The sequence below is a fragment of the Neovison vison genome, chromosome 6, assembly GCF_020171115.1.
Source record: "Neovison vison isolate M4711 chromosome 6, ASM_NN_V1, whole genome shotgun sequence".
Taxonomy (NCBI): domain Eukaryota; kingdom Metazoa; phylum Chordata; class Mammalia; order Carnivora; family Mustelidae; genus Neogale; species Neogale vison.
Window position 1 is genome coordinate 221058384 of NC_058096.1, and position 16403 is coordinate 221074786.

The 16403-nt window shown below is 55.1% G+C and overlaps 1 protein-coding gene across 2 annotated transcripts in view; it reads right to left on the reverse strand.

Annotated features, from left to right (window-relative positions):
* Positions 1-385: 385 nt before the first annotated feature.
* The window catches only part of UHRF1 (ubiquitin like with PHD and ring finger domains 1), a 28931-nt gene continuing 12913 nt past the window's right edge, over positions 386-16403 (reverse strand). For both annotated transcript variants that reach the window (XM_044254485.1, XM_044254486.1), the window contains exons 6-17: positions 11784-11884; positions 11495-11681; positions 11034-11157; positions 10825-10932; positions 10434-10538; positions 9531-9637; positions 8179-8341; positions 7929-8066; positions 6388-6535; positions 6148-6302; positions 5062-5166; positions 386-1904 (exon numbers count right to left, since the gene is read on the reverse strand). In XM_044254485.1, coding sequence (XP_044110420.1) covers positions 1758-1904; positions 5062-5166; positions 6148-6302; positions 6388-6535; positions 7929-8066; positions 8179-8341; positions 9531-9637; positions 10434-10538; positions 10825-10932; positions 11034-11157; positions 11495-11681; positions 11784-11884 — 1588 coding nt within the window. In that variant the 3' untranslated portion in view covers positions 386-1757. The remainder of the gene's footprint in view (positions 1905-5061; positions 5167-6147; positions 6303-6387; positions 6536-7928; positions 8067-8178; positions 8342-9530; positions 9638-10433; positions 10539-10824; positions 10933-11033; positions 11158-11494; positions 11682-11783; positions 11885-16403) is intronic.

A 16403-nucleotide genomic window follows, 5' to 3' on the forward strand; every position in this document is an offset into this window, starting at 1 on the left:
CTCTGCCCAAGCCAGCATTTCACATCACTGGGACTCCCCCGCCAACACCCTTGGTGCCCACACATCTCCTGGTTGCTGATTCATGCCGATCTCGCAATGGAGATTGGGGTCTGTCTGTTTCCTCAAATATTCAAAGTGGGGACAGTGCCACTCCCTTGGCGAGCATTAAGGGACCCCTGGCTCCAAGCTGGAAGGCTGGGTTTGGCCCTTGGCCGGTAAAGGTCAACGCTGGACGCCTCCTGAGTGACACTTAGGGCTGCGGCATGACATCATGTCTTCGATCTGTCCTGTCCTGAGTGGGCCCGATGCTGCCCGCGGGCAGGGGACAGAGCGGCACCCGCCTGGTGGGCCCCAGAACGACTTGCGAGCAGAAGACACAACCCGGTACATCTGTAAAAGGCATTTATTCTGAGAATCTAAAATCTGGACAAAGAACATTGAACTTTTTAAAAAAAGTCTACACGGGATTTTGTCATTTCTTCCTAACGCATTAACAAACCTAATAACAAGGAGGAAAGAAAAACTTTTAAAACGGTATCACTCTGGTCTGTCTGCAGTTATGAGATTTAAAATATTCCTGTTCTATTGAGGTAAAAGCTGCAAACTTTGGTAAAGTTAGGAAAAAATAAAATTCAACAAATCATTCCCCAAAAAGTACAAAACCAAAAAAGGAAAAAAAAAAAAAAAAAAAAGAACCAAAAACAAAAAACACAACCAAACCCTAAGTTATAGCTTTCTTGGTACATATACAATAACTACAAAAAAATTTCATTCAAAAAAGTACTTAAAAAAATCCCCCTCTTAAAATTCTCGGTTGGTGAGCTGACCAGTCAGTTGAAAGGATCCATAGAAATGAAATCACCCCCCAAACACTCACCCAGAATCAGGAAGTACTGGCTAACCCCAGTTTGTAGAATCTGGCTGGCATTTTCAACAATTCAGTGCTAAAAGAGAGCCCCACGTTTACAACAAAAGAAAGACCCCAAGGCACTTGAACATGGCTTCGAACGTGTGCTTCCGTGGTGCCACAGGCAGGCTGGCCCTTGGCCACGCGCCCAGCCCCGCGCAAAGCAGTCCGGCGCCAGCAGCCCCGGCCCCCCGGCCCCCCGCACACCCGGCCCGAGGGCTCTGCGTGCAGGGCCACGACACAGAAGCAGACTGGGAGGCATGGCTTCGGGACAGGCGTTCAAACCCGTCGGCCGGGGTCCTCTCCTCTGCCCGGCGGGGGACAGCAGGGCCACGACTGGGCACCGCCGTTGCTGGTTTTGGGCGGCAAAACGCGGTCAGGGAGATGTGCTCGTTTTTAGCTGCAGGGGCCAAAGCCACACACCTTGGAAAGATGGTTCCAGGCGGCCGGGAGCCTTCTTGCTCGGCGGCGGCGGGCACTTCTGGGAGCTTGGCGCTGGGGACACAAGCAGCCGTCGCGCCAAGGCGGTTTTCTAATTCCATCTTCAGAAAAAAATTCCATTTTTTTTTTGCTGATGAACTGCAGGCTTGGTTTTTGTTTTTGTTTTTTTTTTAAAACCCAAATAAAACACTGAGAAGTCCAACTTTCTTTCTCTGAGCCGCAATACAAACTCCTGAAAATTTATAGGTTCAAAAAGAAAAAACAAAACGAGACAACCAGGAAGACAAGGCTTTTTAAGGGAGTGGAGAAGAATCTACCTGTTTAAGTTAAGCCCACTAAGAACAAAATAGGGGGCGGAGACCCCTGTGACACGTTTTTTTAAAAACTGCCAGCGAGAAGTGCTCGAGGATCATCGGCCGTTGCCATAGCCGGGGAAGAGCTGGTTGAGGGCGGCCTGCAGCGGCTGGTTCACCTGCATGGCGTAGCTCCGGCCAAGGTCGTAGCGGCATGCCGGGCAGCTGAACACCTGGGCCCGGAAGGATCTGTCCAGGCAGTCCTGCAGGAGAGTGCGGGGTGAGAACACACTCACTGTCCCACTGTTCCCCGCAGTCACTGCCCACTGTCCCCTAAGCGACAACCCCGACCCCACGTCCCCCAGGGCACTGCGCAAGCGACGACCACTGACCCCATGTCCCCCAGGTGTGGGGCAAGTGACAGCCACCATCTCAGAGTCCAGAGCCCCCTCCCCGCCGACCCTGGGTCTCACTTTCTACTTCCAGGCTGGCCTCCCTGGGGCTCCTTGCAGGCCCCAAGCGCATCCTGGCCTCCAGTCGTTGGCACGCGTAGCTTGTGCCACCTAACAGGTTTGTCCTCTGGCTCTCCTATCACTCGTGCCTCGGCTCAAGTCACCTCCTCAGAGGGCCCTTCCCAGGTGACCCTGGAGTGTCAGAAGCAGCCTTTGCCCTACTTGTCTCCAAACGGCACCTTCCATCTTCTGGAATCGCCTAGTCCTAACAACGTCCTTTTTTTTTTTTCTTAAAGATTTTATTTGACAGACAGAGATCACAAGCAGGCAGAGAGAGAGGAGGAAGCAGGCTCCCTGCTGAGCAGAGAGCCCGATGTGGGGCTCGATCCCAGGACCCTGAGACCACGACCTGAGCCGAAGGCAGAGGCTTTAACCCACTGAGCCACCCAGGCGCCCCCCTAACAACGTCCTTATGTGCAACAGGCCAGACACCCCCGCCACTTGCAGCGGGCTTGCTGACCCCGCCACATACTATGTGCTCAATAAACTCGTGCCAGTGACAGGACAGGATGAAAGGCCGGCAGGATCTCTGGCCTTGAGCCAGACCTCTGGGTTCACGTGCCATCCTCAACCGTGGCACAGCTGGAGAAGCCGGCCAGGTGGGACTAGAGAGCTAACGGGCAGGTAAGCCCTAGACAGCCAGCTTCCTGCTCGTGGAAACAGGGACGGCGCCACCACTCGGTGGACACCAGGCAGGTAGGTGCCCACACCTCAAGAGCAGCATCGGGAAACGGGGTAAAGGTCAACCATTCCAAAAGCCTGCCGAAGCCACAGCACACCCAACCACGGCGCACGGCCGTGGCTCCTGCTCCCGTCTGTAGAACTCAATTCCTTTCCCAACAGTCCACAACCGTGATCCCAGAGACTGAAGACCATTCTTTCCACTCAACACAACTAAGGCTCAGGGCCACGTTCACAAATCGGGCTCTGGACGGCTGACACCCCAAGTGTCCATCTCCACACCACAATGTTATTCGCCCTTAAGAAGAAAGGGAAGGGGCGCCTGGGGGCCTCAGTCAGTTGAATGTCTCGACTCGGGTCCCAGCTCAGGTCTTGATCTCAGGTTTGTGAGTTCAAGCCCCATGCTGGGCATGGAGCCTACTTTAAAAAAAGAAAAAGGGGGGCGCCTGGGTGGCTCAGTGGGTTAAAGCCTCTGCCTTCGGCTCAGGTCATGATCTCAGGGTCCTGGGATCGAGCCCCACATCAGGCTCTCTGCTCAGTGGGGAGCCTGCTTCCTCCTCTCTCTCTGCTGCCTCTCTGCCTACTTGTGATCTCTGTCTGTCAAATAAATAAATAAAATCTTTAAAAAGAAAAGAAAAAGGCGGGGGAATGGATCCTGACAGCTGCCATGACATGGACACTGGGCTCAGCGACAGGAGCCAGACCCAGGACTCACCCCGCAGGACACCACTCCCAGGAGGTCCCCAGAGGAGGCCCATCCACAGAGAGGAGATGGTGGGAGCTGGGGCAGGGGGTGGGGAGTCCGTGCTTTGTGGGGACAGATTCTCTGTTTGGGGAGATAGAAAGTTCTAGAAACGGGTGGTCACTGGACAGAGTCAGTGTGCTTCACACCGCTGAGCTGTACACTCAGAGACGCTTAAGATAGTAATTTTTACTTTGTGGGTATTTTACTACAATCAAGTAATTTTTTAGTAGAGTAGAAACAAAATCAGGTGCTGGGACACATAGGCCAAAGCCGTCTTCCCGTGACCACTCAGGGGCTGAGGTTCTTGCAGTGACCAGGGACAGACACAAAGGCCAGCAGCCCCTTCTTCCATGGCACCCGTGCGGGCTCTGCTGAGAGGCACAGTACCAGACTCCCCACAACCCACGCAGTTTCTGTGGCTTGACCCACCAGCCCTGCCGTGGGTGCTGTCTGTCCTCACCCAGCCCAGACTACCGTGGCACGGAGGCTGGCCGGGAAGGGGTTGCCTCATTTCTCTTCACCGAGGCAACGGGGGCTCCTGGGTGGCTTTCCAAGGCCACATAACCGCTGCTCGGAGCGCGCGGAGCTTCTGTCCCGGGCCACGCAGCGGGGCTGCAGGGCCCGAGGACAGAAAAGGGAAGGGCCTGACTTGCCGCACTGGGGGATGGTCACAGAGCCCCGGCCCTGGTGAGACAGCGGACACAGGAGCCTGGACCAGGATAACCCCAAGGCGAGAAAGGGGGCTGGCAGCTCAGCGAGGCAAGGACAGTCCATTACACCCCAACTATCTGCCTGCACTGCCCACAAGTTCCTCCAGACCGAGTCTGACTAGAAAACACTGCGAAAAAGCCACTTTCCCCACTCACCAGCACACCCAGCTGTGTAACTCTGCTCCCGGTGATGCAGGGAGTGGGGTCAGGAATCACTGCTCCTCAGGACACCCCCGCAGAGCGCAACCCACCCCAGCATCAGCACAGCTGCAGAGGAGACCTCGACCTCCCACCCCCCCAACCCCCGTCTCTCTTCCAGTCCAGCCCTCTTGACTGACAACCCTCCAGGCCCTACTTCCCAGCCCTCGTGCCCTACAGGCCCCCACTGCTCCAATCTGCATGCCCGTCCAAGCTTCTGTGCATGCCATTCTGTCCCCCACCTTGAGATTCCACCTCCTCTGGGAAGCCCTCCCTCCCATTCATCTAAGAGCCAAACATCTCAGACCTCTCCACCAGGCCACGGCATGCTCAGTCAATGTTTGTCACACCCAGACCTCAAGCTAGGACTGCCACCCACCCTCTCCTGTCCTGCACCCCCAGCCATCTAGGAGGCCGGAGGAGAATGTTCTGGAGACAAGAGAACCAGAGAACACCCCTAAGGCAGGTAGACTATGACCTGCTGGAGGGACAGGCAGAGGACCAATGTGGCTTAAGGTCCCAGGGAGGTGGGCAGGATGAGGACACACGCCCCGGCCCACGGCCGCCCCCGCACCTTGCACACGTTGTGCTGACACACGGTCGTGATGGGCCGGAACACGAGCTCCTGGCAGCAGATGCACTGGAACGCCTCCTCCACTTTACTCAGGAACTTCTGGAACTGGAGGAGAGCGTGTGAGAGCGGACTGGACCCCCCTGCGACAGTGTCGGACCTGGTGCCCCTCACCCCTCCAGGGGCCAGAAGCAGCTCTTGCCCATGTGAGGACAAGAAACACAGCCCAGAGGAGCGAAGGCCAAGGCCCCGACACAAGGTGACCAGGACCGAGAGCCCCGAGAGGGCGCCAGAGGTAACAGGCCAACTCCAAGGTGGGAAGGGTCTGTCCGGAGGGAGGCACAGAGAGCCCATCTGCCCAGGTGTGGGCTGCGGCCGGAGGACACCACGCTGGCCGCCACCCATCTAGGTCACGCATCCTGCTCAAGGCAGGAGGATCCAGAAGAGACAGGCCTGGTTCAGCAGCTCAGAATGCTGAACACACACAGACCTCCTGACCCAGCGGTCCCATGCAGGGGACTGCGCTTGAGGCGGGGAAGCGGCGATGTTCACCACCCCCCACTGTGGCTCAGCACCACGGTCCCAGCAGGGGTGCATGCCAGCCTGTGGCCCCCAGTGCCCACCCACAGGTGAATGCACACACCCAACATGGTCTGCCCACATGCCAGAAGGTTACTCGGCCTTAAGAAGGCAGGGACCCTGACCCCTGCACGATGTGAGCGGGCCCCGAGGACAATGAGCTCAGCGAGGGTGGCCAGACCCAGAAGGACCCGTCCTGCAGGACCTCACTCCCAGGAGGGCCCCGAGGAGTCCCGTCCACACAGACAGAGAGGAGAGGGTGGGAGCCAGGGGTGGCGCAGGGGGTGGAGAGTCCATGCTTCACGAGCACAGAGTCTCTGTGTGGGAGATGGAAAGTTCTGGAGACGGAGGGTATAGGGTGATCGCAGGACAGGGTGACTGTGCTTCACGCCGCTGAGCCGTGCGCTTAGACATGGTGGCAATGGGGAATTCTTTCTATCTCACCACATAAACAATGACGAGGAGAGAGGATGTCCAGGCCAGGTAGGGGTGGGGGTGGCAGGTACTCACCGTCCCGTCTTTGAGCGACTTCAGGATCTCACTCCACAGCTTAGTGTTGCTCTGGTCCTCCTTGATGAGGCTGCTCTGCTGGGCCGTGAGGCTGTAGGGCTCGACCTTACTCTTCTTAGGTGTCCCTCCCGGGGACCCAGCGCCAGCCCTGCCACCTGCAGGGACAGAACAGAGGGGGTGAAAGCGGGCAGGTGGGCAGCCGGGCCCGCACGCGGGGAGGCTGCCCGCAGAGACACCCACCTCCGGACTTGGTCTTGCGCTTGCCCTTCCTGGGGGACGTGAAGGTCCCCTCCTCCTCCATCTCCTCCTCTTCCTCCTGGGCCTCTCTCTTGCTGTTCTCCTTCTCCTTCTCCTTCCTGGCCCGGGCCTCCAGGTAGCCTTCCGGGTACTGCAAGAGGAGGGAGTTGGCCATGAGGACCCCTGGGCGGGGGGCGGGGGGCGTCCAGGAACCAGGGACGGTCTCACCCGGCCCCCTTCCTGCCCCCTCCCTCGTGGACAGGTCCCCTACCCCCCAGCCCACACTGGCGCCTCCGAGACTTGGACTCCTCCTCCTGACTCAGCCTCTAGGGAGCTCTGGGAAGTGAGCCTCTCATCACCCAACGTACCAAGGAGAAAAGGGCTAAGGGCACCTCGTGCACCTGATGGGGCAGAGGCGAAGTGGTGAACAGGGCAGGCACAGAACATGCTCGCCATCAGATCTGGCGACTAAGAGCGTCTGATCGTTATCCTCATTGATTCGTTTAGAAGTAGGCAAGCTCTCCCACGAGGGGCCAGGCAGCAGCCCTCCCAGCCTCAGAGCTCCAAGGTAGCCCAGAAGCCAGCAGGGCTCAGAAGGGAATGGACCAGTGTGGCTGGGCCTTCAGCGAACGGGATTTACAAAGACATGGCCCCAAGGCCTTGGCTCCCCAACCCAATTTTGAGGAGTCTGGGGGCCCCCCCAGGGTCTAACGGGCATTACTTGAGGAAAACCCCGACTCTGAGGCACCTCCGATCACGGGGGATTTCTCCAGCATGTCATCTAGAAACTGTCCAGCGTCTCCGGCAACACAAGTGTGACGTCACTGACGCCCCCACCAGAGGCTGGCGGCTCCCGCCCCGCGGCTATTGTTCTCCCCTGTTCCTTAGCTTCTGAAATTCTCCATGGTGCAAACATCATGTGCAAGAGACAACTTCGTGACCCCAGGGGGAGGCGCTATCTGATTCTCAGTAGCAATTAAGATTCCTTAAATAGTCCCACACTGAGTTACCAGCTGTGAAGAGACTCGCCGTAATGAACAGAAACACCATAATTATGGGGCAGAAAGGGCGCGCCGCACACCGGCTGAACCCTGGGAGCTTTAGCTGCTGCAGGAGGTGAGCGAGGGCTCCGGGGCAGCGTTCCTCCCCACATCCCGCCGGTTTTTTGGGTTTGCCCCTGCGCGCCTGGAAGCGGCATGAAGCCTAGCAAAAAGGAAGAACCCAGATGCCACGCGGATGTCGCACAAACTCCTCCCAGAACACAGCTCTAACAAGGAGACCTGGCTCTCTACCCTCAAATTATGAATGTAAAGACACCACCACCAGCTGCCCACCACCTAGGTCTACTGGGTGGGCACAAGGGGCGACCAGCTCAGTGCCTGGGAATTCATTTAAGATCACAGGAAACCCGCGAGAGTTTCAGGCCGAGAAGGCAGGCCCCCACGGTCCCCAGTGACTGGCCAGGAAAACCGGGCTGTGAGCAGGACAGCGTGGGGCCTAGGCTGTGCGGCAGGAGGCTCCGGATGGGCTGGGCCTGGGCGCACCTGCATGGTCAGCCCCAGCTTCTTGATCCGGTCTTTCCCTTCCTTCGTCCATGGGCCAGGTTCAGTGTCATCCCTCCGCAGGAGATAGCGCCATACCAGAAAGCCGGACTTGCCCTTCTCTGGCCAGTACCGCACCACCTGTGGGGAAGCCCAGGGGAGGTCGGCGGGGGCGGGGCCAGCAGGAGCAGGGCGGGGTCGGCTGGGGCGGGGCCGGCAGGAGGGCGGGGCCGGCAGGAGGGCGGCCATTCACCTTGTAGATGCCGTCGTACCGGTTGCCCTCGGCGGGGGCGTACTTGCTGTGCTTGCGACCTTTCACGTTGCGCACCACCCGCACCGGTTTCCCCGACCGCCAGTCCTTGGCCTCGGCCCCCTTGCGGTCGTTGATGGGGGCACTGCAGTTCAGAGCCAGCGCCCTGGGGGAAGAATCACCGTGGGTTGGATCCCATCTCCAACCACCCAGAGGAGAGCCTCTCATTCTCACCCCTGGGACCTTCCTTGAAAAGTGGGTGACCGCAGATGCGTTCAAGCTCAGAGGAGATCAGGGGGCACTAGTGTGGCCCTAAAAGCAACAACTGGTGTCCTGCTAAGGAAGGGTTAGTGGAGGTATAGGAACAGGGGGAGAAGGCCACATGATGGAAGCAAAGGCTGGAGGGACACCGGAGACCACCAGCAGCCACCAGAAGCTGGAAGCAGCAGGGAGGATCCCCCTCCAGAGGTCTCAGAGGGAGCACAGCCCAGCCCACCCCTCAAATTCAGAGTTTGGGCTCCAGAACTATGCAAGAGTAAGTTCCACACCCCAGATGGAGGTGTGCGAACGCACGCAGGGCCTTCCCACCGAGGGCCACGTGGGCCCCGGGACCGGCAGACCAGGGCTCAGGCTCAGCACCTCCTTCAGGACCACTCCAGAGCCTCGCCACTGCTTCAATTTGTATCTTTGATAACCTGAGTTGAACTTAAGTTTTCATGGTCATTGGTGCTCTGCACTCTTCTTGTGAATGACCTGTATATCCTTTGCTTTTCTTAGTTTTTATTATTGATTTGCAAAGCTCTTTATATAGGAAAGCCTAACCATCATAGGTCATGTTTGCAGCACACTCACCACACAAATAGTCTTCGGCCTGTTCATTTTACATATGGGTTCTATTGATGTAATTTATAATATTTAAGTTATCAAATCTCCAGCTTTTCTTTTGGCGTCAGAATGCTTTTTGTGCTTACAAAGTCCTTCCCCATCCTGTGGTCTGGGGTCAGCAATCTCTGGCCCACTGCTTTGTTTTGCAAATAAAGTTTTATTGGAACATGGCCATGCACGTTCATTTATGTGGGCTTTGAGGCTGCTTTTGTACTGTGATAGAGTTGAGTGGTTACAACAGAGGCCTTTAAGGGAAAAAGTTTTCTTTAACACATCTGACGGACTCACAAGCCTTCAGCAAACAGAAGGGAAGAAATGGATGTCATCATCTCTACATTCCACCACACTCGTAAGAGGAATCTGAACTTCCTGACCATACACCCCAAAAAAGACCAACCCTCTCCCCATGTAGCTGCCGGAGGATAGGGCAGAAGCCTGCTAGCAAAGAAAGGAAACCTGTTTCTGCAAACCTGTTGGTGTTGGTGAGCTTTTGGTCACAAGACTGTTCTGCAGTCCGCTTGTTGCCAGAAAGATCTCGACCACCACTGCCTGTGTACGTGAAAGAGTTCCCGTGGTCCTGAAACACACAAGGAGGCCAGGCTGAGCCCACCAGACACAGGAGAGGAGAGACTCGGCCAAAAACTACCCCGCACACACCTCTCGGGAGGACAACCCTCAAAAACACAGAATGAAGAGAACCTGGGCATCCGTGTGCTAGCAGAAGGAGACCAAGCTAGCGTAGCCGTGATGGACCACGGTACCGAGGCTCCTCAGAACATTAAAAACAAGTTACCGTCTGATCCAGCAGTCCCATTTCTGGTCTATACCCAAAAGAAGTGAAAACAGGGCCCTGAAGAGATGTTTGCATACCCATGTTCACAGTCACATTATTCACGAAAGCAAAGCGTGAAATAACCCCACTGTCCATTGGGAGATGAAGGATACACATGGTACGGTCCATCTACACAACGGAACATGATCCAGCCTTAGAAAAGAAGGGACCCTGACACCTGCCACGATGCAGAGGGACCCTGAGGACACTGGGCTCAGTGAGAGAGGAGACAGACCCAGGACACACCCTGCAGGACCCCACTCCCAGAGGAGTCCCGTCCCCAGAGGCAGAGCGGAGACGGTGGGAGCCAGGGCTGGGGCAGAGGCTGGGGAGTCCGTGCCTCGTGGGAACGGAGTCTCTGTGTGGGGAGATGGAAAGTTCTGGAGACGGAGGGTAGGGGTGGCTGTACGACAGTGGGAGTGTGCTTCACGCCGCTGAGCTGTGCACTCAGAAATACTTGAAAGAATAAATGTTATGTGTATAAAATTTTTATTTTATACATAATTTTTTAAAAATCTGGAACAGCTCCCCCCACACTCACCACGTCATCCTCGTATCCCCCAGCCAGGACCAAGGAATAAGCCCCATCGTTGCTCCGGCCGTGGATGCCCGCCACGTGAGGTCGATGGACCCCCGACTCGCTGACCTGCGGAAACCACCAGGTGATGAATGGCACCTTTGGGACTGGCTGTCACAGAGCAGCTCAACCCAACCCTTCTGGCTCCCACGTCCAAAGCCAGCGGCCTGACTTTTCTGCCGAAGCCAATCACACCTGTTCCGGGAGCCCCAAGTCTGAGCCACACCGTGGAAGGAGCCGGCCTGAAGTCCAACCCTGTCACCTGCCCCCAGGGTGGTCCTTGCCCAGGCGCAGGGGCTTCTGGGAGGTCAGTACCCATGGGCCCGGCCCCAGAGCCCAGGAAGTCGGGGGGTACCTGGACTCTGAACCTCCACATGGTGCCCACAGGGATCCCCGGGATGGGTCCGTAGTGGTTGGACGGGACGATGGTGCACTCCTTGGTGCGCCCCACGCACGCCATGCCCTGTCCGCCCGGGACCAAAGGAAGAGCAGAGTGAGCACGTGTGGGGCAGGGAGGGCGGTGGGGGCGAGGGGCGCGGGGCGCGGGGCGCGGGGCGGCCTCACCTTGCCCCAGTCCCGCTGTGAGGAGGATGTGGCGGACGCCATCTTCGCCTTCTTCTTGCTCTCCTTCAGCTTCTCACCCGCCAGCACCACCTCACTGGCGTCATTCCGACACTCGGGGCAGTACCTGTGACAGCAGGGACGTCACCTCCTGTCCCTGCCTGCCTCCCACACCCCGCGCCCAGCCATCCTGCGCGGTCCGGGGAAGGGAGAGCATTTCAGTCTAAATTCAGGAATATCAAGCAGGAACCCGGCTGCCCTCCCATCCCCAATTGGACGTGCTCAGTAGCCACGTGTGCCCTGACAGGTGGCGCAGAGCGAGAACGTTCTGCTGGACGCCCAGACGCTCGTCCCTCTCCCCCAGGCATCTCACGGCGCTGCCCAACAATGAAGGTAAATCTCCTCCGGGGATACCGGACACCCCCAGGAAAACTCGACGGGCAGCGAGGAGCCCGTCCGCTCACCACTCGTCCTCCTTGGGGATGCTGCTGAGGGGCGGGCACAGGCAGTAAATGTGGAAGGCCATGTCACACTCGTCGCACATGAGCTGCTTGTCCGGGTCCTGCTTGCCCCCGCACAGGTGACAGGCGCACACCCGGCAGGTCTTGTTCTCATCGTCCTTGCAATGCTTGCACGAGGGCCCGCTCTTCCCTGGACGGGGGAGGCGGGGGCTCAGCTCCGGCGGGGCCGGGACGGGGAGTCCCCACCCCACACCCGACGTGGGAGTCACGGAAAGACAGGATCAGGACTCACTTCTCATTGGGTTTTCGACAACGGGGCTCCCCTCGCCCGGAAGCTCGATCTTGAACACCTCGTCCACGAAGATGATCCGACAGTCATTGAGCGAACCACCCCTGTGAGGCAGAAGCCATTAGAACATTCCAGCTGGCCAAGCCAAGGTGCCTCAGCAGGGAGGACTCTGCCACCTCGCACACTGCTCAGAGCAGAGAAACGCCTCTGGTTCTATCTAGTTTTATCAAGGCCTCTGGCATTCACTGAGCTTCTCCCCTTGCTGGTTCAAGTCCTACTAAATCAGAGACAAGGCAAAGACAACGCATAAACCCCGGTGTCATCACATGCCTTTGAGAGAAGAATTTCTAACCTTTCAACAGGCAGCCGTGACTAAACAAGTCCCCATACACAAAACCGAAAGGTGAGGTCTGCTCAGTCTCCTTGTATCAAAATGCAAAACTCCTCCAGGGTCAAGTGACCGCCAGGGACCAACCCCACATCTCCAACAGTGTCCAATGGCAAGCCAGTGGAGTCCCAGACACATGCCACCTGTGTCATTCTGTGTGTTCCAACCACCATGCTGAATGAGTAAAATCGGACAGAATCAATGCTGGGCTTTACGTCATCTGATACTATTTCCACAGATCCTAAGGTACTATTTCCACAGGTGATGACTAGGACAGAACTAGGAACGAGCTATTTCGCATTCCTGCCCAGCACCAAGTCCCTGACCTCCAGTGTGCGTTACACTTCCGGGTCAGCTTGGTCCGAGCCAAGTGATCGACAGCACTTTGAGTGATCGACAGCATGAGTGGCCGAGGCCACGGACCCGGGCTGCACAGGCACAGACGATCCTGCCGGCTCGCAGGAAACCCTGGGGACAGAGGCACAGAGGACATGGCGCCACAGGGCGTGGAAGGCAAAACCCAGGCCACGGAGAGTCTGTGGGACACACAACCTGGCTTCCTCAATAAATAACCTGGTAAGGAAAGGGGGAAAGAGGAAAGGACAGGAGACCTGAAGATAAAAGTGGCTTAAGTGATACAGATTGATCTAACTATAGTCTGTGCAGGCTCCGTACACCCCAACTAGCCAAATGGTTACAAAAACAAGTGAGGAAATTGGAAAACAAATCAGTGACTGAATAAGTCATTAAGAAATTATGACTGGGGGCACCTGGGTGGCTCAGTGGGTTAAGTCTCTTGCCTTTAGCTCAGGTCGTGATCTCAGGGTCCTAGGATCCAGCCCTGCTTTGGACTCTCTGCTCAGCAGGGAGCTTGCTTCCCTCCCTCTCTCTCTGCCTGCCTCTCTTCCTACTTGTGATCTCTCTTTGTGTCAAATAAATAAATAAATCTTAAAAAAAAAATTATGATTAAGGCATAAAGACTTAGGGGCTCCTGGGTGGCTCAGTGGGTTAAAGCCTCTGCCTTCGGCTCGGGTCATAATCCCAGGGTCCTGGGATCAAGTCCCCGCATCGGGCTCTCTGCTCAGCAGGGAGCCTGCTTCTGTTCCTCTCTCTCTGCCTACTTGTGATCTGTGTCTGTCAAATAAACAAATAAAATATTTTTTTAAAAAAGACTTAAAATGAACACATAAATTAAAAAAGAAAAAAAAAGAAATTATGACATCTTTACATTGTGACAACATCGTCATAACTGTTTAGGTAGAGTCACTTTAAAGAAATGACTCGTGGAGCACCTGGATGGCTCAGCTGGTTAAGCCTCTGCCTTCAGCTCAGGTCATGATCTCAGGGTCCTGGGATCTAGTCCCGCATCATGCTCCCTGCTCAGTGGGGAGCCTGTTTCTCCCTCCCCTGCTGCTTGCACATGCTCTCTCAAATAAACAAAAACTTAAAAGAAATGAAGAAATGAATTGTAAAGCACGTATGGATAGAATGAATCAATGCTTGAGAGTCACCTCAGGACAAGGCTGGTAGCACTCTCCTGTGAAGGAAAATCCACAGAATCCACTGCTGGCAGACACGCCCTTACAGGACGAGGGAGGGAGCTCCTCAGGTAGGAAGTGATACAGGAAGGAATTCTTAGGAGCAACAGAAGAGAAACAGAAAAAGCAGAAAAGTGGGCACATCTGGCAGCTTATCCTCTTTAGGAGTTCTGCAAGACACAGGTAAGGACTGAGATAAAGATCCGAACCCCGTCTGCTACTCAGTGAGTACAAACGGACATAAGTAAGGATGGGCTTCTGGCAAAAGGGACAACCAGGGGGTCGCATGCTTACGGTAAAATCCAGAGGAACCGCTAAAAAACCTATCCACAGCGATACTCAAAAGACAGTACGCAAATCTGGACAGAATCCTAAAATGTGTTTAGGTAACCCATGGGAACGATGGAAAAAGAGAAACGGAGGAAACAAACAGAAAACAAATGACAAACTGGCAGACGTTAAGTAGTAACACACCAATGTTCACCTTGTGGGAATGGTGTGAATGTGCCGATCAAGAGGCAAGATGCCAGGATGGATTAAAAAACACACCGGTTATGTGCTGCTTCTAAGCAACTCACTTCAAATCCAACTACACGGGTTGAAAGTAAAAGGAAAGAAAACACAGCCTGCAAACATTAACTTGAAAAAGCAAAGCAGGTGTGGACAGACACACAGGCACCTGGGAGCCAGGACACCACTAGACAAGAAGGAAATCACAATATGACGGAGAGGTCCCTCAGCCGGGAAGACAGAGCTGCCCTGAGCGTGTGTGCCCCAGACACTGATTGAGGGCGAGCAGAGACAGACACCCCCACAGTGCGGGTGGGCACGCCGGCACCCCTCAGCACCTGACGGGGAACCAGACAGACAATCAGCAAGAATCAGAAGGGAGCACCAACAGGCTCTAACAGATGGAAGTAGGACACTCTGCCCAACAGCAGAATATCCTGGTTTTTCCTCAAGCAACTGCAGAATATTCAGCAACTCTGACCCTACCAGGGGCCACAGAAAAAACCATAATAATAATAAAGTCAAACTAGAAATCAGGGGGTGTCAGGGTGGCTCAATGGGTTGAGCAACTGCCTTTGGCTCAGGTCATGATCCCAGGGTCCTGGAATCGAGCCCTGCATCACGGGAGGAAGGGTCCCTGCTAAGCAGGGAGCCTGCTTCTCCCTCTCCCTCTGCCTGCCTGCTGCTCCCCCTGCTTGTGCTCTCTCTGTGTCAAATAAATAAAAAACCTTTAAAAAAAAAGAAATTAGGAATGAGTAACAGAAAGACAATGCAGAAGTCTCTAAACACTTCGGAATTAAACACAATACTTCTAAAGAAGCCAGGAGCCAGAGAGGAAGTCTCAAAGGAAAAAAAAAAAAAAAAAGAATGGTGAGAAAAAGAAAAATACAACATAGCAAACTTATACATGGAGAGCCGTGAAGGCAGTGCTGAGGACTAAACGTATAGCGCTAAGGGCAGGCGTTAGGGAGGGGAGATGCCACAGATCGACAGTCTAAGTTTCTTATTACCTCAAGAAACTAGAAAAAGGGGATGCGCAGGTGGCTCAGTCGTTGAGCATCTGCGTTTGGCTCAGGTCATGATCCCAGAGCCCTGGGATCGAGCCCCACACTGGGCTCCCTGCTTGGCGGGAAGCCTGCTTCTCCCTCTCCCACGCCCCCTGCTTGTGTTCCTTCTCTTGCTGGTCTCTCTCTGTCAAATAAATAAATAACATCTTAAAAAAAAAAAAAAAAACATAAAAATAAATTTAAAGGAAAAAAAAAAAAAAAGAAACTAGAGAAAGAACAAAACCAACCAAAAGAAAGAAGGTAGAACATTTAGAAGATGAGAGCAGAAATCAATGAAATTGAAAACAAGGAAATAAGAGAGAAAAGCAATGAAAGAACACGCTCATTCTTCATTAACCATTACGTGGCCGCAGCCTGGCCTGAGCCCCAGGACCTTGCCCCTAACACCTGCGTAGATCTCCACCCTGGTGTCCCTGCTCCTACACTGCCCCCTGCAGTGCATTCCTGTCTAGGCTGCCAGAGCTGGAATTCTTTTTTTTTTTTTTTTAAAGATTTTATTTATTTATTTGACAGACAGAGATCACAAGTAGGCAGAGAGGCAGGCAGAGAGAGAGAGAGAGGAGGAAGCAGGCTCTCCGCGGAGCAGACAGCCCGATGCGGGGCTCGATCCCAGGACCCTGGGATCATGACCTGAGCCGAAGGCAGAGGCTTTAACCCACTGAGCCACCCAGGCGCCCCAGAGCTGGAATTCTTAATTGTAGGTCAAAGCCTGTGGCTTTGCTCCAATGCTACCAATGCTCAACGGTCCAATGCTCCAATGGCTACCAGCAAAAGAGAAAGAACGCTAGTTCCAAACCTCTCTGGACCATGCTGCTTGGAGGCTCCCACAGTCTTGATTCTTCTCCCCCTCCACTCCACCCCACTGGCTTCCTTGCTAGAAATGTACCAGGCATGGCCTGCCCCAGGACCTTTGCACTTGCTGTGCTTTGCTCAAGATGCTGTTACCCAAATATCTGTGTGTATATATGCATTATACACATGATGCAATGTTACTTGACCACAAAAAAGGACATCCTGACACCTTGTGGTGGATGGACTCTGAGGACACCGGGCTCAGCGAGAGAAGCCAGACACCGGAGGGCAAAACCTGGAAGACCCCACTCCCAGGAGGTCCCCAGGA